This window comes from Bufo bufo, chromosome 5 (genome assembly GCF_905171765.1).
Source record: "Bufo bufo chromosome 5, aBufBuf1.1, whole genome shotgun sequence".
NCBI lineage: Eukaryota > Metazoa > Chordata > Amphibia > Anura > Bufonidae > Bufo > Bufo bufo.
In genome coordinates this window covers 533,400,001-533,424,422 of record NC_053393.1, presented here as the reverse complement: position 1 = coordinate 533,424,422, position 24,422 = coordinate 533,400,001, and the positions used below count along the sequence as shown (strand labels likewise).

The following is a 24,422-nucleotide window of genomic DNA, read 5'->3' as shown; positions in this document are numbered from 1 at the left end:
CCCAGTTGTGTAAGGCGGCCACTTGGTCGTCCTTACATACTTTCACAAAGTTTTATCAGTTACACTCTCTGGCCTCGGCTGATGCTGCTCTTGGGCGCAGGGTATTGCAGGCTGTGGTTCCGGTTTGACTACTGGACGTTTATTCCTGGCGGTGTTGGATTTGTTCTTTTTTCCCACCCCATGGACTGCTTTGGGACGTCCCATGGTCTGTGTCCCCCAATGGAATGAACGAGAAAAGGAGATTTTTGTGAAACTCACCTGTAAAATCTTTTTCTCGTAATTTCCATTGGGGGACACAGCTCCTGCCCCCTTTTTTGGTTTACGCCTTAGGGTGTGCTGTGTGATGGTTTCCATAATGTTTTGTTTCCGTTCTCCTTCTCCTACTGCTTTTGCAACGACTGAAGTTCTCCTGGAGGTGCCTGGGGGTATAGCCCGAGGAGGAGGAGCTTCTTTTTTTGCATAGTGTCCCTCCTAGTAATATCTCTAAGCTATACCCATGGTCTGTGTCCCCCAATGGAAATTACGAGAAAAAGATTTTACAGGTGAGTTTCACAAAAATCTCCTTTTTGTAAACGCCAGGCCAGTTTTAAAAGGCAAAGGAGTAGGCAAAGTAATAGAAGTGAAAGAGAAACGTTTCCTAAAAGATCTGTGTTTTTTTTTTTTTTTTGTTTAAAACCCAGGAAAACAGACTAAAAGACAAACCGCAATGACGCCAGAAGTCAGGTGGGAGGAAGACTGTCTCAGTTCTTCCCAGCCTGGAGGTCCATTTCTCAGAACAAGTGGATCCTAAGTGTAATAGAAAACGGATTCCGTCTGGATGTCATTTCTCGTCCAAATTTTTTTTTCACTCAGGCATTTCGCCCCAAAAATCCGGAAAAAAGGAAAGCTTTGGAATCTGAGATTTTTTTCTCTCTTGGACAAGGGAGTAGTTTGTCCAGTCCCCAAGACACAGAGGGGCAAAGGTTTCTATTCCCTTTTATTTTTGGTGAAGAAACCAAACGGAACATTCAGGGTTATTTTAAATCTGAAAAAATCCCTTGTCTACAAGAAATTTCAAATGAAGACGATAAAAACAACTGTGAACCTCGTCTTCCAGGATTGCTGGATGGCCAGCCTGGATCTGGAGGATGCGTATTACCATGTTCCATTCCATTACTCCTCCCAAAAACTTTTAAGAACAGCAGTCTGGGTTCAGGGGAAGTTCCTGCATCTCTAATACAGAGCGCTTCCCTTCGGTGTAGCGCAAGCTCCAAGAGTCTTCACCAAAGTGGTAGCGGAGTTAGCGGCTTTTTTTAGGACAGTCAGGAATTACTCTGGTGCCCTATCTGGACGTTTTTTTTTTTTGTGTTTCAGTCAAAAGAAGGGCTAGAAAAAGATATGAAATTCCTCTGCTCCACTTTAGAAAATCTAGAAATTGGAAAAAATATAATCTGATTCCTTCTCAAGTTTGCGTTTTTTGGGGGTATTCAGTTGGACTCCTGTTTACAAAAAAGTTTTCTTCCACCTCAAAGGAGAGAGTCGATTATGGAACACATATGGTCAGTCTTCCTGTCCTACCAGTGTACTTTCAGGGAAGCAATGTTGGTACTAGGGCAGATGACATCAGCAATCCCAGCAGTACCTTATGCACAGATCCACTCCAGAGATCTTCAAGCAGACATCCTAAGATTGTGGGACGGCTCCCCTTATTCCTTGGATCAAAAATTCCACCTTTCCTCAAAGGCAAAGATGCTCCCTGTTGTGGTGGATGGTACCAGAACATTTATCAGCAGGAGTTCCATGGACATTTCCAGACTATAATTACCACAGACGCCAGCCCTTGGGGTTGGGGAGCCCACTCCCAGAACAGATACTGGCAAGGGAGGTGGGATCTGATTACGAGAAAAGCATCCTCCAATTTCAAGGAGTTAAAAGCAGTAGAGATGGAACTGACGGTGGCTCTTCTGGAAATAAAAAAACAGGAAGATTGTATTTTATTCGGACAATTCAACAGTGGTGGCCTACATAAACTGTCGAGGAGGAACGAGAGTCTCTTCCCTCCTACATCTGCCAGGAGATCTTTTGCATTGCAGAAAGAAGAATCCTTTTCCTTTTCAGCAGTACATCTGAAGGAGAATGTTATAGCGGACTTCCTCAGTTGAGTTTCCATAAAACAGGGAGAATAGTGTCTGAACAAAGGAATAGTCCAGAGGTACGGTCTTCCTACAGTGGACCTTTTCGCCTCAAGAGCCAACAGGAAGGTAGAAAATGTTTTCTCCCTCAATAATTTGGACAGCCCATCAGGACAGGAGCCAAGAGTTGGGGTACGCCTTTCCTCCATTTTGGCTTATCCCACAAGTATTGAAGAAAATAGAGAGAGGATGCCTCGGTTATTCTGATGGCTCCAAAGTGGCCCAAGAGGTCCCGGTATTCGAATCTTCTGAGGTTGGCAGTACAGCCTCCATGGTCCCTACCATTGAGAGAGGATCTTCTTTACCAGGGTCCGCTAGTTCATCCCAGCCCAGAAGTCCTTCATCTTTCTGCATGGATTTTGAAAGGAGAGTCTGGTCGGGAAGGGGATTGTCGGACAATGTGGTTTTCACCTTGCTAAAAAGTAGGAAGGCGGTTACCTCTAAAAAAAAAAAAATATATAAAAATTTGTAATCTTTTTCTACCTTCCTAGGTCAGAACCCAGATCCCTTTAAATCTCCAGAAATAGAGGATGCTAGATTTTTTACAAGCAGGGCTAGATAGGAATCTTAAGGCTTCCACACTAAAGGTTCAGATAACTGCTCTAAGTTATTTCTTTGATTATAGGTTAGCTGATCATCCATGGATTAAAAGATTCTTGTCAGCAGCCTCCAGCTTGAATCCTTCCTTAAGACCATCGTCTCCGCCCTGGGATTTGAATGCTGTTCTTTCAGCCCTATCTCAAAAGACGTTTGAACCATTAAGCGAAATCTCTATCAATATGCTTCCTTTTAAAATGGCCTTCCTTCTAGCAATAACCTCGGCTAGATGGGTATCTGAGATTCTGGCGTTTTTCTGCCTTCCCTCCCTATACCACGATTTTGGAGGATCAAGTGATCATTAGACCAATTCCATCTTTCCAGCCCAAGGTGGTCTCAGACTTTCACAGAAGCCAGGATGTGATACTACCCTCTTTTTACCCAGATCCAGTCAATACGTTAGAATGCTATTTCTCTTGCCTATTCTTCCCTTAGCCTGCCTCATCAGACTGGGTTTGGGGCTCATTCTACCAGGGCCATTGCGACCTCTTGGGCAGATGCTTCTTTGGCCCAGATTTGTAGAGCCGCTACTTGGAGCTCTCCCCATACTTTTTTTTGGACATTACAGACTGTATCTTGATTCAGCTGCGGCCTTTGGGAGGAAAGTGCTACAAGCTGTAGTCGTCACCCCCCCCCCCCGCCTAATTTTTCTTTGTCTTACAGTTTAGTATCGCATGGGTGAGGGGAAAACCGTAATTGCTCTTACCGGTAATTGTTTTTTACTGCACCCCAAAAATTCGCTCCCTAATATATTTTTAAAAAAAAAGGGAAATTAGAGGAGTTACCAGATAGGTTCTCTTCTTTACCAATATGTGTGTCGTTTTCAACTCTTCTAGCTCGGTGGTTGGCAGGCCTCCGGAGGTCGGTTTATTATAATCACTGCGGTGTGGTGGGGGTGTGAACCATTTTATCGCTTCAGGTTTCCTGTCCTGGATGGGAGGTCCTAGTCATATGGGTGCCGTCATGGGTTTCAAGAAAAACAATTACCGGTAAGAGCAATTATTGTTTTCCATCACATTATACATGGCTGGTTTCCAGAGATCATGACCACCCTGCGATCCAGAAGCGGTGGTCGTGCTTGCACACTATAGGAAAAGGCTGAATTGCGGGACCCCTGGAACCAAGCGGTGTATAATGTGATGGAAAAGTGAGGCAGAACACACTGTGAGCACCCTTTATTCACAGCTGTTGGCGGTCTGGCTCAGCTACTTCCAGTAGTCCCATAGCAGTGAATAGAGAGGTGGCAGCGCGTGCGCCGTTTCAGTTTGGAGGCCCTGTTCTGATTCTAGGGGTGGGATCCCCACCTATTGGATATTTATGTATGAGATGAGCTAACCCCTTTATAGGGCATCTGTCAGCAGTTTTGTCCCTATGACACTGGCTGACCTGTTACATGTGCGCTCGGCAGCTGTGTTGGTCCCATGTTCCTATGTGCCCGCATTGCTGAGAAAAATGATGTTTTATTATATGCAAATGAGTCTCTAGGAGCAACGGGGGCGTTACCATTACACCTAGAGGCTCTGCTCTCTCTTCTCTTTGGCAGTGAACACCTCATCACACCTGGCCCTGCCCTTTAAGGCGTGTTTCATGGAGTATTTGTCAATATTGGCTACCAAAAACAGTAGTGCAGCTCTTTCATTCTACTCCAGAAAGTACTATCCACAACACTGCAGTGTGAATGGGGGGGAGCGAAAAAAACATCAACTTCCCCAGATTATCCTTCAGGGCTTGAATGATAAAATGTTACCAAATAATAGGCGACTACTGGGAGTAAGGCCTCATGCACACGAACGTATATTCTTTCCGTGTCTGTTCCGTTTTTTGCGGACCCATTCATTTCAATGGGTCTGCAAAAAAAAAAAAAAAAAAACACAGAAGCTACTCCGTGCGCATTCCGTATAAAAACAGAACATGTCCTATTATTGTCTGCATTACGGACAAGGAGAGGACTGTTCTATTAGGGGCATCTGTTCTGTTCCATAAAATATGGAATGCACACCGACGTCATCCGCATTTTTTGTGGGCCGCAAAATACAGACTGTCGTGTGCGTGAGCCCCTTAGGCGGGGTTTACATCCCACATTAAATGTATGTCATATAGCTGCATCCGTCACCATAGAGTTCCATTGTAAAAAAACGTATACATTTTTAACTGGATGATGGAGATGTATGGTGCACTACGCTTCTCAAGTCCCCCCCCCCCCAAAAAAAAACAACACGTGCACAGCCTTCAACCAGCTGAGTGACAGATCCCAATGCTTCAGTCCATGGCCGGCTCCAGTGATAAATTCAGAAATTACATTTTTTCCTTTAAAAATAAACAACTTTTTTTACTTTTATTTCTTAGCAAATCTTTTTGAGCAGAGGACAGAACATTTCCTTGAGTCAGTCCTTCATGACTGACAACACTGTGTAAGCTGCACCATCCGTGATGCGGCAGAAGGTCTCCTGCTGTCAGGTAGCTCACAAATACACGTCTTGGCCAAAAGTCTCTTGTGAGGGTCCCACCTCAGGCCTGTGCGGTCTCTGCAGGAACGAGGTTGCCTGTTGTATCCAGCTGCATGCATTTACAGGCGCAGGCGGACACTGGGCACTCCGTATGATCTCTGCAAAACATAAGGGGACACATGCGACTGAGCGGTGACCACTCAATGCCTGCCGGGTTGGGATCAGGCGATACGATAAGGCCTCCTTCACACGAGTGTGACGGATTAGGTCCGGATGCGTTCAGTGAAACTCGCACCATTTTGCAAGCAAGTTCAGTCAGTTTTGTCTGCGATTGCGTTCAGTTTTTCCACGCGGGTACAATGCGTTCTGATGCGTTTTTCACGCGCGTGATTAAAAAACGGAAGGTTTACAAACAACATCTCCTAGCAACCATCAGTGAAAAACGCATCGCACCCGCACTTGCTTCCGAATGCAATGTGTTTTCCACTGAAGCCCCATTCACTTCTATGGAGCCAAGGCTGCATGAAAAATGCAGAATAAAGAACATGCTGCGTTTTTCCTGCAACGCAGAACTGATGCGTGAAAAACAACGCTCATGTACACAGACCCATTGAAACGAATGGGTCAGGATTCAGTGCGGGTGCTATGCGTTCACGTCACGCATTGCACCCGCGCGGAAAACTCGCTCGTGTGAAAGGGGCCTAAGGGTGGGTTCATGTGTGGCTTTCAATGGCTGCTGGTCGCACATCTCGCACCCTGAAATCCTCAGCAATTCTGCATCTAAACCTTCATCAGAGTTCTGAGGTGAGAAGTTCAGATTTTGCCGAGCAATTTTCCGTGGTATAAGATCGCACCGCGTGTGAGTTAGTATCAGATTATTTAGGGCTCATGCACACGAATGGGCTATGCATTGCGGTCCCCAGTGCCCTGTCCGTGTGGCTGGATGGAGACTTGAATGGGTTCATGATCCGTCTGGACTGCAAAAAAATTGAGCATGTTCTATTTTTTTTGCGGTGCGGAGGCACTCGGTTAGTGTTTCCATGGCCTTCCAGATTGTGGATCCATTCCAGTGAATGGGTCCACATCCGTGAAACAGCGTGCACACAGCCGGTGCCAGTACATTGTGGACCCGCTGTTTGCCAGCTGGCACACGGTCACGTGCATGAGCCCTGAGGTTGCGTCTCTCGACAAGCCAATTGATTAAAGGGGTTGCGGCACTTCAGCTTCTATATTATTTCTATGGCACAGAGCTGTACTTCAATAGCGGCCTGACTTTTTGATCACTTAAAAAAAAAAAATAATTGGGGAGTTGAAGTGACAAAAAAAACCGCAAACTGTCAGTTTATTTTTTTTTTTTCCGTATGGGATTAATATTGTTCTATTTTAATAGTACAGGCATTTTCGCATGTCGAAGCCCATGATATGTATTATTTTTTTTATTGGGTAAGAATTTTAACTTTAGGAAAGGGGGGTGATTTGAACCTTTATATTTTTAGAAATTACTTTTTTTTTTTTTTTTTTTTTTTTTTAAGTCACGCTGGGTTCCTATAACTGGCAATCATTAGATTGCCAATTGGGTTCATTGATGGCCATTAGAGATGAGCGAATTTCATGTTATGAAATTCGTTCACGCTTCATTTGGTGGTAAAAGCAGAATTGCGTTATGGATTCAGTTACCACGGACCATGCGTTATTCATTCCGTCATAATAGAAGTCTATGGGCTGCAAAACGGATCCGTCCCGTTTCCTCTCCTGCATAATGGGACGGATCCGTTAAGCAGGCCATAGACTTCTATTATGACGGAATGCCTCTAAAGGCATTCTGTTATACATTCTGTCATGGTCCGTGGTAACGGAATCCATAACGCAATTCTGCTTTTACCACCAAACGAAGCGTGAACGAATTTCATAACATGAAATTCGCTGATCTCTAATGGCCATATAGCCATCATTGAACACTTCTTATTCAATATAAAAATACAGTGCTGCCACCTGGTGGCATGTGTTGGTATTGCTCGTCTATGTCATTGGGAGACACAGCAGAGACCTTGGGTATAGGAGGCGGACACTGTTAACTCCTCCCACCAGCTATACTCCTCCCACCAGCACTGAGCTCATCAGTTTTAGCTTAGTGTCTGTAGGAGGCAGACATCTGCTCTGAAGGTCCTGTCTTCTCTTTATTTTTTATTTTAAAGATGATCACATACTGGGTCCAGAGTGGAATTATTTCCCGGTTACCCAACTGGCATGCGTCAGAATGTCCCCTAACATCCCTAGCAGCCAGAAAAGGTGGCGTGGAGGACCACCAAATCCTCCAGAGCCCGCCCGCCAGCCAGCCATAGGCCTTCAATGCTCTGGAAGCTGAAAGAGCCTGCTGGAATCGAGGCCGACCAAGCCACTAGTCTTCTGGGAACGGGAGTTAGAAGAGTATATTACACCCCCCTCCCTCGTGGCTCATCCATGCATGTAACTGCTGGGGTACTACTGTCCCCAGCAAGCCTATTGGCACATATCGCCAGCACTAGCTGTGGGGCACCTTGCTTGCTTTTACACTACACTCTCTCTTCATGGTCCCTGAGCACCCTCGGCAAGGCCTAGCGGCCGACAAGTCCACTGTCAGTCCCTGGATCTAGATGTTGATCAGCGAAGCTTCTCGTTCTAAGGTCCCGGTTCCACCCCTTTGGGTGATGGCCTCTTGGGCGATACAGCACAAGGCCTAACCCTTTGCCAGTGTGCAGGGCAGCTAATTGGTCCTCCCTTTGCACTTTTTTGGAAGTTCTCTAGGGCATACTTTTGCATCCTCTGATGCAGCTCGTGGTCACAGGGTGCTGCAAGCAGCGATGCATTGACAGCTCTCATGCTTTGTCTTCCCACCCATAGGGACTGCTCTAGAACGTCCCAAGGTCTTTGCGGTGTCTCCTTCATTGGGGGACACAGCACCCCCCCCCCCCCCCTCTTGTATATCATCTGTTCTCTGCACGGTGCATGGTTGCCCTTTATGGGTTATTTTCCCCCTTGGTTCGGATATGTTATTGTTTGCATAGGGTCATTTTCCTTATTACTCGTGTTTTTTTCTCCTACTGCCTCCGTACAAACTGATGAGCTCAGTGCCTGCAGGAGCGGTATAGCGGGAGGTCCACTTCCTAGTGGCAGCAGCTATACCCAAGGTATTTGCCGTGTCCTCCAATGAACGAGACGAGGAAGGGATCTTACGGTAACACAAAATCCAATTATTTCACTAATCTGAGGGGTGAAATGTATGCAATCAGCCTTATGGCATACATGTGCTGCGGGTCTCTGCTATGGCACCCGCAAGTGGGCGCCATGTTTAAAGAAGCAGCTTCCGCTATACATATACGGCACAGGTCACGAAGGGGCTAAAGCTGGCCATAGCCATCAAAGGGGTTGACCAGGTGTCATGTTAAAGGGAATGTGTCATCCGAAAAACGACCTACGTTTTTATATATTTTTTTTTCATTTTTCCATACCACTATATTAAAATTAAATGTATATAATCCTGCAGTTTTCACGCTGGTCACTAGGCCTAAAGTACGTTAAGACTTCCTGTCTTTTGAGAGAAGCCATGTTGGCCATAGACGCAATGGACAGTAGCAGATCCCATTGACTTCTATGGGAGCGTTTTCTAGGCATGCTCTGTGACCTGTGCAGAGGTCAGGAGGGAGCAGAAAAGCTGTGATATCACCTATTGCGAACGGTGGATCCTATCTTATCTATACAGGGGTGTTACCTGTCATTGTTATCCTGTCTGTGATAATGGCTACTGAAGTGTTAACTGTACAGAACAGGAAATCAGGACCTATTATCAGACCTAGTGGCCACATAAAAAAAAAAAAAAAAATTGACATGGGAAAAACGGAAAATAAAAAAAAACGATAGAAAAAAAGGAAAAAAAAAAAGTGATTGAATTAATAGGTCATTTTCTGATGCCACATTCCCTTTAACTGGGTGGCTGTCTAATACGTGTTCATCCACTATGTGGCTCTGTGCTTTGGCTGATACCGGCTGAGAAAATGACGTAATATGGGAAAATGGGCAACCTGTTTACATTATTCATGTCTATGGGCACAGATGACAAGCTGGACTTCTGATCTTACCCCATGCCATTACTTCCGCATGGTAAGGGACAGATACACACTTGTCTCCCTCTGCAGGCCGATGTGTCGGCCGATAATCGCTGACGCGCGTTTGCATACATGCTCGTTAGCGACCATCTTGCAGTGTAATACCGGCGCCGATTGCCCAATGAACGAGCAAACACTTTTTCATCGAGCTATTCAGATTTTTAAGAAGGCTTAAAACTGAGCGCTTGCCGGCGGCAGATCGTGGTGTCTAATAGCGATCTGCCGCCAGGACACCACTAGACAGTACGGGGACGAGTGATGGCCTAGTGGAGGAGATTGTTGCTTGTAATAGCAGTGGTCTCCTCCACTAGCTAGCAGGCGATTACCGGGAGGGAACGCTTACTTATCTGCCTGTCTAATGCAGGCTTTAGCAACACCTCCTCGCTAATCTTGTCTGGTTCCCCCCGATGTGGTGGTCACAGTGATTATACCAGCCACTCACTCACCTGAACCAGCTCATCATGTGCCCGGCGTGACCTCCATGTCGACAGTTGTGACACCAAGTGAACCAGTTGTTAAACTGCGCCACCTTCTTCTCCTTGCTGAGGTCTATCTTCTCATCAGACTTGGAGGCTCCTAGGAAGAGGACGGATCCGTTACAGGGGGGTTATCTGGCTTCTATTAATGAATACACGCACGTTTCTGCAGAATGTATCCAGTGTAGACAATGCTCTGCGACTCCAGACTGATACATTGTAGCAGAGGGATGTGTTCAGCTCACAGAGCATTGTCTAAGACTGGATACCATTGCGACAAACCCTCAGCTGAGAGCAGAACAAGCTACGTATAGACTTACTGTCTGTGAATGTAGACAAGAGCGTTCTCATTCACTGACAGCAAAGATTTCTGAAAAGTTGGAAGGCAATCTGTCACCAGTTCTAGGCTGCTCAGTCTGTGGGCAGCAGAAACTAGTGACAGGGACCCCGATTAACCCCTTCAGGACTGCTCTGTCCATGTGCATCAGAAGTCCAGGGGTTAAAATGTAATGGTATTGACCCGCAGAATAAGGACGTCGTCATTTCTAGCACATAGCGAACGCCGTACTTGCCTGAATTGTTTTGGGTGAGGTTTTATTTTTCAATTTCACCCCACAAAGAATTTTTTCACCGGACATAATGAATTAAATGGTGCCATTAGAAAATAGAACTTATCCTGCAAAAATAATAAGCCCTCCTATGGCTAATGTGAATGGAAAATTTAAAAAGTCATGGCTGCTGGAATGCAGGAAGGAAAGAAATGAAAATGCAAAAAAATTAAAAATGAGCCTGTTCCTTAAGGGGTTAAATCGGGGTCTGCGCCACCAGTTTACGCTCCCTCTGGCGACATTTTCCATTTGAAGTATAAGGTCTATTAGAAAGCTGTAGGACTTTTCATTTTCACCCCTATTTGGCGGAGGTTACCTGGACTATTAGACACCGGATTTCCCATGTTGATGAGACACAGAGCGCAGCGCGGAAGAGGCTTCCGGCAGCCGGGGCAGCTGGTGAACTTCGACTTGGTTGGCGACCCGCTGACTCCGTACTGACTGAACCCCCGGCCCTGGTGCGGCACCGAGGAGCAGCTGTAAGAGATGGATTTCCCACAGAAATTGCAGCTCACAAATACCTGGGGGGGGGAAATAAAACCCAACGGAATAAAATCTTCAGCTCCGGCGACTCCACAACTAAGAAAATATCACCACAGGCCATTACTGGAGCTTCATCTAATGATGGCACAATACAAAATTCTCATCTGCCTGCTATGTTTCTTCAGTAAAATGTCTGCTTGCTGTCAGTGACTGGAAACATTTACAACCAGAGTGGAGGTTTCTTTAGGGGGAAATTTATCATCATTCTACTTACGCCTCTTTTTGGTGTAGAAAAGTCTGAAATCCACCGGATGCGATGCATTTGTGACTTTTCTAGTCACCCTCTCCAAGTCTACAAAAAAGGGTCTTGGCGAGGAGAAGGGGGGGCATCGGCCTCAGCTAACTCATTATTTACCCCTGTGCAAGGAGAGCTGGAGGAGGCAGGTAATTTATGACGCAGCCCGTAGTCTTGTCATGCATTACATTCCTTCTCCGCCACTGTTAAATTACAGCCATGGTTTGTTACAATGTGTCAGGGCAGGATGAATGTTTCAGCCCGGAGTCCACACTGCTTGGCTACAGCCATTTACACTCTGCTGTCAGGCAGCGACAACCACAGATATAGCAGCGCCACATGCGCAGTAGTTATTTGCTCACATGGCCCTCGCGTAAGCAAGGGGAACTGAATTCCAACAGGGGATGTAAGACCCCCCCCCCCCCCCCTCGCAGCCTGTAGGTATGTAGCCAGCTTTCTCGTAGCAACCAACCTGTGCGAGGGGCTTGGAGCTGGGGTCCAGTTTACTCCTGTGGATATCAAACTCCGCTCTTTTATGCCAAAACCTCCAGGCATCCAGCAAGTTCCTGTAGTTTTCTATCCAGTACTGGACCCGCTCGTCCTTCATCACTTCCGATGGAGATCCCTACACACGTCCGCGAGAAAAGCAGAGGGTTAATATCGGGGTTTTATTCAATGCAACTTCCTTACGAAGGATTGAGGACAACCGAGGACTCCAAGGTCCCATCTATCATGTCTATAACGGTTATATCGATATCATACTCGACAACTTTTTTTGCAGATGCCGGAATGGAGCGGTGTGCCGGAAATTTCAGGGTATTGACTCGTATCCTTTTATTTCTGGACACTACCATATATCATCCAGGTCCTGCCCCTTATGCTCCATGGCACTGCCCTATTACTTGCTGTTTGATGACTTCGCCCCAGTGCCACACCCAGCTAGCGGCCATTCTCTGGGGGGGGGGGGTTCAGAGCCCAGCTTGACGCTTCTCCGAAAAAGTGGGCAGATCAGGGCAGGAGCGGCTACGCTGGGCCCGGGATTTGAATTCTAATCCTCCCTTGCTAGTGCAGATCACAGTTTTGTCGCATGGACCTGCACAGATGCACCCCAATTATTAAGAGGTGTACACTTAGGGTCCGCAAAATGGGTCCGCATCCGTTCCGCAATTTTGCAGAACATGTGCAGACACATTCATTTTAAATGGGGTCGGAATGTGCTGTCCGCATTTGCTGATCCGCAAAAAAAAAAATAGAACATGTCCTATTCGTGTCTGCAATTTTCTAGGAGAGTGCTGGCGATGTGCGGTCTGCAAAATGCGGAAACGCACATTGCTGGCAACCATGTTTTGCGGATCTGCAAAACACATACGGACGTGTGAATGGACCCTTATTAATGATTGTAGTGCGTCTGATGCCAGCGGGGGGAGAGACCGACACTGCCGTGTAATACCCTGCACTTCATAAATGTCCCCCTATGACTTTAGTCGCAATAGCACAACTTGTAACTAGGATATATTTTAAGATGTGCCCCTTTTCAGTAAACAGGCAGGGGATATATACGGTCTATAGTAGAAGGAGGTGGAACTAGAAGCCGCTGTGTGGTTTTTTCCCCCCTTACACTTTGGGCCCCCAATAAGCTCAGCTTATCTGCTCCCCCCTGACCTCCGCACAGGTCACGTAGCAGGCCTAGAAGTCTGTGGGGTCAGCTCTTGTCCACTGCGCCTATGTCCATGGTGGCTGCTGTAAAGCCTCTAAGGGTACGTTCTCATCAGTGTCAATACCGGAAACCACCGGATCCCCATTGACTAGAATGGGATTCGGCCGCTTTCCAGCATAAATGGCAGGTTTCAGTCAGATAAATACTGCAGCAGGCAGCGCTTTTTGCATTTATGCAGGAACAGCCGCCTAAAGCCAATGTGAACCTAGTGTCGGCTGCAGGCTCTATCGTAGGGACGGGCTGCACCTCAATGGGGAAGGGGCAGCTGTGCTGGGGAGACGATGGCTAGAAGGTCGGAGGAGGGTTTAAACTAGGGACTGGGGGGGAGGGTAATTACATTATAGGAGGGGAAGATAGTGCAGATAGAGACCGGGGGTGAGGTAGTGGGGCTGGGGGAGGAATGGAAGGAGGGACTAGAACAGTTCAGAAGGAAAGGTGTACGGTAAAAAATATACATAAACCTCTTAGGCTACTTTCACACTCGCGTTTTGTGTGGATCCGTTCAGATAACACAACCGTCTGCATCCGTTCAGAACGGATCTGTTTGTATTATCGGTAACATTGCCAAGATGGGATCCGTCTTGAACACCATTGAAAGTCAATGGAGGACGGATCCGTTTTCTATTGTGCCAGTGAAAACGGATCCGTCCACATTGACTTACATTGTGTGTCGGATCCGTTTGGCTCAGTTTCATCAGACGGACACCAAAACGCTGCAGGCAGCCTCCAGAGCGGAATGGAGACGGAACTGACGCATTCTCAGCGCATCCTTTTACATTCAGAATGCATTAAGGCAAAACTGATCCGTTTTGGACCGCCGGTGAGAGCCCTGAACATATCTCCGAAACGGAAAGCCAAAACGCCAGTGTGAAAGTAGCCTAGATTGTATGTATACTAATGGCAGAAGCCTGACTAATAAAACTGAGGAGCTGGAATTAGTGATGTGTGAGGAGGACTATGACATAGTGGGAATAACAGACATGGCTGGATGATAGCTATGACAGTGGGAATAACTGAGACATGGCTGGATGATGGCTATGACAGTGGGAATAACTGAGACATGGCTGGATGATAGCTATGACAGTGGGAATAACTGAGACATGGCTGGATGATAGCTATGACAGTGGGAATAACTGAGACACGGCTGGATGATAGCTATGACAGTGGGAATAACTGAGACATGGCTGGATGATAGCTATGACAGTGGGAATAACTGAGACATGGCTGGAGGATAGCTATGACAGTGGGAATAACTGAGACATGGCTGGATGATAGCTATGACAGTGGGAATAACTGAGACACGGCTGGAGGATAGCTATGACAGTGGGAATAACTGAGACATGGCTGGATGATAGATATGACAGTGGGGATAACTGAGACATGGCTGGATGATAGATATGACAGTGGGGATAACTGAGACATGGCTGGATGATAGCTATGACAGTGGGAATAACTGAGACATGGCTGGATGATAGCTATGACAATGGGAATAACTGAGACATGGCTGGATGATAGATATGACAGTGGGGATAACTGAGACATGGCTGGATGATAGATATGACAGTGGGGATAACTGAGACATGGCTGGATGATAGCTATGACAGTGGGGATAACTGAGACATGGCTGGATGATAGATATGACAGTGGGGATAACTGAGACATGGCTGGATGATAGCTATGACAGTGGGAATAACTGAGACACGGGTGGATGATAGCTATGACAGTGGGGATAACTGAGACATGGCTGGATGATAGCTATGACAGTGGGAATAACTGAGACATGGCTGGATGATAGCTATGACAGTGGGGATAACTGAGACATGGCTGGATGATAGATATGACAGTGGGGATAACTGAGACATGGCTGGATGATAGCTATGACAGTGGGAATAACTGAGACACGGCTGGATGATAGCTATGACAGTGGGGATAACTGAGACATGGCTGGATGATAGCTATGACAGTGGGAATAACTGAGACATGGCTGGATGATAGCTATGACAGTGGGAATAACTGAGACATGGCTGGATGATAGCTATTACAGTGGGAATAACTGAGACATGGCTGGATGATAGCTATGACAGTGGGAATAACGGAGACATGGCTGGATGATAGCTATGACAGTGGGAATAACTGAGACATGGCTGGATGATAGCTATGACAGTGGGAATAACTGAGACACGGCTGGATGATAGCTATGACAGTGGGAATAACTAAACATGGCTGGATGATAGCTATGACTGGGCAGTTAATGTACAGGGTTACAGTCTGTTTAGAAAGGATCGTCAAAACCGGAGAGGGGGAGGGGTCTGCCTTTATGCAATATCCTGTCTAAAGCCCACACCCCGGGGAGATATAAGTGAGGGACATGGACATGTGGAGTCACTGTGGGTAGAGATACATGGAGCTAAAAACAATAATAAATTACTAATAGGAGTTTACTATAAACCACCTAATATACCAGAGTCCACAGAAAATCTACTACTAAACAAGATAGACGAGGCGGCAAATCATAATGAGGTGGTTATTATGGGGGAACTCCGCAGATATAGACTGGGAAACTGAGAGCTGTATATCTCATAAAGGAAACAGGTTCTTGGCAATAACCAAAGACAATTACCTCTCCCAACTGGTTCAGGACCCGACTAGAGGGGCGGCCATACTGGACTTAGTATTAACCAATAGACCTGACAGAACAACAGACGTGCAGGTCGGGGGACACCTGGGAAATAGTGACCATAAAGTAATAACCTTCCAATTATCATTCAAAAGAGCGTTTCTACAGGGAGGAACAAAGATACTAAACTTCAAAAAAGCTAAATTTAGCCAACTAAGAGTCCTCAAAAATACAGCCACAAAATGGGATATCTTTAAAAGCATCCTAAAATCTCATTGTGAGAGGTACATACCGTATGGGAATAAAAGGTTAAGGAACAAAAAGAAACCAATGTGGATAAACAGAACTGTAAAGAAAGCAATAAATGACAAAAAGAAAGCATATAAAACACTAAAACAGGAGGGTAGCACGGAAGCACTGAAAAACTATAAGGAAAAAATAGAACATGTAAAAAACTAATAAAAGCGGCCAAACTAGAGACCGAGAGATTAATTGCCAAAGAAAGCAAAACTAACCCAAAAATGTTCTTCAATTATATAAATGTTAAAAAGTATAAATCTGAAGGTGTCGGCCCTTTAAAAAGTAATGAGGGGGGAGTCGCAGACAGCGACGAGGAGAAAGCAAAGCTGGCCGAATCCAATGTATTCACTGAGGAATATAAACTGTCAGATGTAATGCAGAATGCAAAAATAAATTCGCCATTGATTTTTGGGGCGTGGCCTGAGAGCGCATGGAGTAGGTCGCACCGCACTGAGCTCCTGCAGACATCCTGATTTTAGAGTGGTAGCAACCCCTTATATCGCAGATCCTAGCCTACCTGGTGGTTGAGAGGAGACAGGAGAGTGTGGTGCTGATCTTTTGAGTCCCGATATGCCTAGAAAGTCCGGTAAAGGGCCGCGCTGTGACAGGCCAGAGGAGAGTCGGCATGGCGCCGAGGAAGAAGAGGGGCCGGCCTTACAGCCCAAGACGAGACAGACGGCCGCCGCAAAGCTGAGCAGGTTTGCTCGCACGGAGAGTGCTGGGGGAGACTGGGCTGAGGAGAAGGAGATGGACGCTCAGGTTTCCTCTGGACAAGAGGATGAATCCACCGACGGGGAGACCCTGGACGCGGTAAATTGGCCGCCATTAACCCCTGCACGGCCGGCAAAAGACGCGGTAGGCCCTAAAGTTGTGGATGGAGCAGAGCCTACTCTAAAAGATATTATGGCCGCTGTGGCCAGTTGTAACAGCACACTGAAGGTGCTTACAGTACAGGTTGGCAGTCTGAGGTCAGACGTGTCTTTAATTAGGCATGACTTACATAAAATCACAGAACGCACCTCTGAATTGGAGAAGAGGGTGTCCACTATTGAGGACGTTATCCAGCCTTTGCAAATGGCGGCAAAATCATCTGCTAAAGATATAGCGGCGTTATACGCCAAAACAGATGACCTGGAGAACAGGTCCAGAAGGAATAACCTGCGGATTGTGGGTGTGCCAGAGAAGACGGAGGGGGATAATGCCACCGAATTTGTGGAAAAATGGCTGCACCAATTATTTCATGAAAAAGGTCTATCCTCATTATATGCGGTGGAGCGGGCGCACAGAGTCCCCATGCGGCCGCTTCCGCCTGGCAGACCTCCCCGTCCCATACTGGCGAAGATACTCCATTTTAAAGACCGGGACACTATCCTGCGACAATCTAGGGATAATGAGGAGATGGTCCTGAATGGGGTGAAAGTATCCATATTTCCGGATTATTCCAACGAAGTGCAGCGGAGGAGAAGTAGATTTATGGACATAAAGAAAAGGCTGAGAGCTTTACAAGTCCAGTACGCTATGCTGTTTCCTGCTAAACTGCGTGTGGTGGCATTGGGATCCACCAGATTTTTTGAAGATCCGGAGGAGGCGACGCAGTGGCTGGACGTCCACGAGCGACAATTGAGAAGTGGTGCCCTGGACACTTGAAGGAGGCAGATATACGTTTCTTATGTTCAAGTTATATATGCATTTACACTCTAGGATTGCTTTAAATGTTGCACCAGTTAGGGAGTGTATTATGTAATGCTACCAAATGGTAGTTCCTGAGGAGGGAGCAGGCGGTAATGATAGTAAAATGTATTTCTCAGTTGTGGGGAGGATTCTCTACCTGAGGAAAAGTGTTATAAATTGTTATGCTTATTGTAGGTTAAAGGGATGGTTGCTCTCGGATTGCCCTGTTTTAATGTGGGAAGTGGATACTGAGGGGAAAGGTATCCCCAGCTACAGTAACCTGAGTATGAGAGGGAGGGAGGGGGGTGGGGGGGTAGGGAAAAGGTTGGGGGGGAAGGTTAAGGTCTTGAACTATGAGCGAGTGTTATCTGAATGGGGTGTGAGATTCAAATATGGTCTAAAGTTTTACCATGTCACAGGCGATTAGAATCTTAAGCTGGAATGTGAGAGGGATGGCTGAAGCACGGAAAAGACAGTGTATTTTTCAGTATCTGGGGCGGTTTCAGCCGGCTATATGTTGTCTTCAGGAAACGCATTTGACAGGAGAAAATTTACACTGGATGAATAAAAATTGGGTGATCCATGCGTTACATTCAACTCATTCCTCTCATTCTAGAGGTGTAAGTATGATTGTGCATAGGAGTATCAGGTATGAACATATGCAGGAGTGTGTGGACGCTGAGGGCAGGTATGTATGTGTGGTGTGTAAGGTGGATGGAATACAGCTGGTGCTGGTGTCTGTGTATGTGCCTCCACCGTTTGCTTCCCCATTAATAAGAGAGATCATGGGCTTTGTGGCGGACTTCCCTGGGCTGCCGTGGCTGTTGGTTGGGGACTTTAATTGCACGATGAATGACTCCCTAGATAGATGCCGGGTGGAGGGAGCAGGTGGTTCACCGGGGAGTGCGGCTCTCAGGAATATTTTGGGTGAGGTAGGAGTACAAGATGTATGGAGATGGCGTAACCCGGATAAGCGTGAATATTCATGTAGATCCGCCACGCACCATTCACTATCGCGTATAGATCTGGCCCTTGTTAACGACATAATGCTACCACTAGTTAGGGATGTTGTTTATCATCCTCGGTCGTTGTCTGACCATTCTCTGGTGCAGATTGACTTGTGCCTGGGGGTGCTCAGACAGGGACCGAGGCTGTGGAAGTGTAATCCTCATTGGTTGAATGTGTTGGGTGACCTATCTGGGATTTCTATGGAAATTAAGGAATTTTTTGATATCAATACAGGGTCGGCTTCGATACCAGGTGTATGGGACGCCATGAAAGCATTTCTGAGGGGAGTTCTGATGAAAGAAATCAACAAACATAAATCCAGGACCAGAGAGGCGGATGTCAAGGCGCATGTACTAGTGGCCGAGGCTGAGAGAGAGTTTAGTAGATCCCCCACCATGGTTAGTAGTGAGGCGCTGGAGGTTGCTCAGGAGCAGCTGAGATGTCATCTGGTACAGGCCGCAGATAGAAAGAGAAGCTTTTACCGTCAGAGATCTTTTGAGGAAGGAGAGAAGGTGGGTCATCTGTTGTCAGTGGTCTCGCAGGCTCAGAGAGGCTCCTCCTGTATTCAGGAGTTGAGAGATGACAGGGGGAACAGTTGTCAGGACACAAAAGGAATATTAGGAATTTTAAAAAGCTTTTATGTATCTCTATATACTTCCACTGGATCTAGTTCTGATGAGGCCCTGAAGGATTTCCTAGAGGAGGCGCAGTTATCGGTGCTGTCAGAAGAAGATAGAGAGAGGCTAGAGGAGCCGATTACACTCGAGGAACTGGAAGCTGCACTTGGGGACATGGCAAGTGGTAAGGCCCCTGGAGCTGATGGTCTCCCAGTAGAGATATACAAAAAGCTGCAGGGGATATTACTCCCTGAATTACTTAAGGTGTTTGAGCACTCATTGGAGGCAGGTTCGTTACCACATTCGATGCAGGAAGCTATAATTGTGGTTCTGCCTAAGCCTGGGAAGGATCCTAAAATACCGGATTCCTACAGGCCAATTTCACTTCTCACGGCTGATGTTAAGCTACTGGCGAAGGTGTTGGCGAACAGGCTGTCCAAGGTAATTCTGACCATAGTACATCCGGACCAGACGGGATTTATGCCAGGAAAATCGACGGCTATTAACCTTCGTAGGCTGTACACTAGTTTAAATATTCCGGCGGACAATGGTGGTGACAGGGCCTTGCTTGCGCTTGACGCCGCTAAGGCGTTTGATAGTGTGGAATGGAGGTATTTGTGGGGGGTCCTGAGAATTATGGGCTTTGGTGAACGGTTCATTCAGTGGGTACAGGTTCTGTATTCTAGCCCTAAGGCGAGAATTAGAGCCAATGGAGGATTATCAGACTGTTTTCCCCTCGCCAGGGGTTCCAGACAGGGATGCCCACTGTCGCCCTTATTGTTTGCTCTTGCAATAGAGCCGTTGGCGGCGCATATTCGCTTATCTACAAGTATAGAGGGGTTTAGATATGGTGAACTGCATAATAAAGTGGCTATGTACGCTGATGATACCCTACTTTTCTTGGGCGATACTGGTGCGTCCCTGGATGCGGCCATGGCATTGATTGACAGATTTGGTAGCTTTTCCGGACTACGGATAAACTGGCAGAAATCCTCTTTGATGCCAATTGACGGGCAAGCTCTGACAGGCAGACAAGTAGACAGTTTGGTGCCCTGGGTGGATAAATTTAAATATCTGGGATTACATATAACACCGAGACTAGCGGATTTTGAAGAACTAAATCTATCCCCTTTGCTAGCTACTTTTAGGCTTAAAGTGAGGTCATGGTGTAGGCTCTTTCTTTCGATGGTAGGTAGAGTTAACCTTTTAAAAATGGTTATGATGCCCCAACTGTTATATATACTGAATAATGCTCCAGTTTGGATCCCTCTGGATAGATTTAAGAAAATTCACTCTATATTTAGAGATCTTACTTGGAAGTATGGACAGGCTAGGATCAAACTGGAGACATTGCAGTATTCTAAGTCGGAAGGGGGCTTAGCTGTCCCTAACGCATGGATTTATTTTTTGGCTTCCCAATGTCAGCATTTTAAGGGATGGATTGATCTACAAGCACCGGATATGACTGGGCAGATATTGCAGCATTGGCTGGGCAGTCGTGACCTCATGGGCATTCTGGAAGGTTTAGGAATGCATGCAGGGAGGGAAAAACTTCCTCTGATTGAACTCATGAAAAAAGTTTGGGCAAAAGTGAAGCTGCTAAGAGGAGTGGGAGGTATTAGTGAACTTTCCCCTATTGGAAAGAACCACTTGTTGCCAGAACTATTGGCCATACCAGGACTTAGGAACTGGGAAACTTATGGAGTGACGAGAATTGGACAATTAATTAAGGATAAGACATGTAGGTCATTTCAAAACCTGCAGCAGGAATTTAATATCCCCAAGGAGTGGTTTTATAAATATCTTCAAATAAGACATGCCCTTGGGGTCACGATGCGGAAGGGATGTGAGATAGCTCAAATGGAGGTGGTCCATAAGCTTGTTCTTCCGTCGGGAGGGGGAAAAAGAGGGTTAATATCACAGGTGTACGCTCTTCTAATGGAAAAATTCTTAGAGGGATATCCGCTTTCAAGAATGAAAAAGTGGGAGGCTGATGTGGGGGATATGTCTAAGGATATGTGGGAAGATATTTTAGAAGCAGTCCCCAAGGTGTCTCTAAGTGAACAGGGCAAACTGTCCCAACTATTTATTATACACAGAGTGTACAAAACACCGGTGTTCCTGAAAAAGATAGGAGTAAGAGGTGATGACAAGTGCCCAAAGTGTATGGAAGATGGTGCAGACTTGTTACATATGTTGTGGTCTTGTCCAGTAGTTGGTAATTATTGGGAGGAAGTTGTAGAGATGATTAATAGTAAATTGACATTAAGAATTCAAAAAGATCCTAAGGTGTGTATTCTGGGGTATGTGTCTGAAATTGGAGGGAATGAACCGGTTAGGGTCGCTATGGGGAGATTGCTATATGTGGCCAGGAAACTGATTGCTATGAGGTGGATCCAGGGAAGTCCGCCCACACTGAGTGAGTTTGAACGGAAGGTGCATGACATGCTGGTACTTGAAAAAGGGGTGTTTGTGAAGAGAGGGTGCCCTCAGAGGTTCGAAAAAATGTGGACTGAATGGTTATCTAATACCCACGTGGTTATATAGACATGTGATGGTCAAGACCAATGTTAGGGTTGGGGGGTTAGGGTAGGGTAAGGGGGGGAGGGAGTTTAGAAAGGTCAAGTTTTTGGTATTTTTTGCCCATAATATGTTTTAGCAAAGGTATATGTATTGTATGGATTCATGATAATACTGAGTGGTGATATACATATGAGTAATGTTGTTCACTGAATCCGCATTGTGGATAATGTAAAGAAAGAAAAAGTCAACGTATTGTATTATGTTATAATATGTATTTATTGTTTAATAAAAACGATTTGATTCAAAAAAAAAAAAAAAATTCGCCATTAAAAGTGTCCTGTCTGACCCAGGAGGAAGTACAACAGCGACTTAAAAAGATCAAACTAGACAAATCGCCAGGACCAGATGGCATACACCCCCGTATCCTAAGGGAATTAAGTAATGTCATAGCCAGACCCTTATTTCTGATATTTGCAGACTCTATACTGACAGGGAATGTCCCACAGGATTGGCGCATGGCAAATGTGGTGCCAATATTCAAAAAGGGTCCAAAAACAGAGCCTGGTAACTATAGGCTGGTAAGTTTAACATCTGTTGTGGGTAAACTGTTTGAAGGTTTTCTGAGAGATGCTATCTTAGAGCATCTCAACGGAAATAAGCAAATAACGCCATATCAGCATGGCTTCGTGAGGGATCGGTCATGTCAAACTAATTTAATCAGTTTCTATGAGGAGGTAATTTCTAGACTTGACAGCGGCGAATCAATGGATGTCGCGTATCTGGACTTCTCCAAAGCATTTGACACTGTACCACATAAAAGGTTGGTATATAAAATGAGAATGATCGGACCGGGAGAAAACGTCTGTATGTGGGTAAGTAACTGGCTGAGTGATAGAAAACAGAGGGTGGTTATTAACGGTACATACTCAGATTGGGTCACTGTCACTAGTGGAGTACCTCAGGGGTCAGTATTGGGCCCTATTCTCTTCAATATATTTATTAATGATCTTGTAGAAGGCTTGCACAGTAAAATATCAATTTTCGCAGATGACACTAAACTCTAAAGTAATTAACACTGAAGAGGACAGTATACTGTATATATATACTACAGAGGACAGTATACTGTATATATATACTACAGAGGACAGTATACTGTATATATACTACAGAGGACAGTATACTGTATATATATACTACAGAGGACAGTATACTGTATATATATACTACAGAGGACAGTATACTGTATATATACTACAGAGGACAGTATACTGTATATATACTACAGAGGACAGTATACTGTATATATATACTACAGAGGACAGTATACTGTATATATACTACAGAGGACAGTATACTGTATATACACTACAGAGGACAGTATACTGTATATACACTACAGAGGACAGTATACTGTATATATATACTACAGAGGACAGTATACTGTATATATATACTACAGAGGACAGTATACTGTATATATACTACAGAGGACAGTATACTGTATATATACACTACAGAGGGCAGTATACTGTATATATACTACAGAGGGCAGTATACTGTATATATACTACAGAGGACAGTATACTGTATATATATACACTACAGAGGGCAGTATACTGTATATACACTACAGAGGGCAGTATACTGTATATACACTACAGAGGACAGTATACTGTATATATACTACAGAGGACAGTATACTGTATATATACACTACAGAGGGCAGTATACTGTATATACACTACAGAGGACAGTATACTGTATATACACTACAGAGGACAGTATACTGTATATACACTACAGAGGACAGTATACTGTATATACATATATATATATATACTACAGAGGACAGTATACTGTATATATACTACAGAGGACAGTATACTGTATATATACTACAGAGGACAGTATACTGTATATATACTACAGAGGACAGTATACTGTATATACACTACAGAGGACAGTATACTGTATATACACTACAGAGGACAGTATACTGTATATACACTACAGAGGGCAGTATACTGTATATACACTACAGAGGACAGTATACTGTATATACACTACAGAGGACAGTATACTGTATATACACTACAGAGGACAGTATACTGTATATACACTACAGAGGACAGTATACTGTATATACACTACAGAGGACAGTATACTGTATATATATACTACAGAGGACAGTATACTGTATATATACACTACAGAGGGCAGTATACTGTATATATACTACAGAGGGCAGTATACTGTATATATACTACAGAGGACAGTATATATATACTACAGAGGACAGTATATATATACTACAGAGGGCAGTATACTGTATATATACTACAGAGGGCAGTATACTGTATATACACTACAGAGGACAGTATACTGTATATATACTACAGAGGACAGTATACTGTATATATACACTACAGAGGGCAGTATACTGTATATACACTACAGAGGACAGTATACTGTATATACACTACAGAGGACAGTATACTGTATATACATATATATATATATATACTACAGAGGACAGTATACTGTATATATACTACAGAGGACAGTATACTGTATATATATATATATATATACACACACACTACAGAGGACAGTATACTGTATATATACTACAGAGGACAGTATACTGTATATATACTACAGAGGACAGTATACTGTATATATACTACAGAGGACAGTATACTGTATATATACTACAGAGGACAGTATACTGTATATATACTATAGAGGAC

General features: G+C 45.1%; 1 protein-coding gene across 2 annotated transcripts in view; it reads right to left on the bottom strand.

Annotated features, from left to right (window-relative positions):
• Positions 1-5,134: 5,134 nt before the first annotated feature.
• The window catches only part of MIOS (meiosis regulator for oocyte development), a 34,574-nt gene continuing 15,286 nt past the window's right edge, over positions 5,135-24,422 (bottom strand). For both annotated transcript variants that reach the window (XM_040431239.1, XM_040431240.1), the window contains 4 exons: positions 11,692-11,844; positions 10,758-10,962; positions 9,804-9,933; positions 5,135-5,373 (listed from right to left, as the gene is read on the bottom strand). In XM_040431239.1, coding sequence (XP_040287173.1) covers positions 5,277-5,373; positions 9,804-9,933; positions 10,758-10,962; positions 11,692-11,844 — 585 coding nt within the window. In that variant the 3' untranslated portion in view covers positions 5,135-5,276. The remainder of the gene's footprint in view (positions 5,374-9,803; positions 9,934-10,757; positions 10,963-11,691; positions 11,845-24,422) is intronic.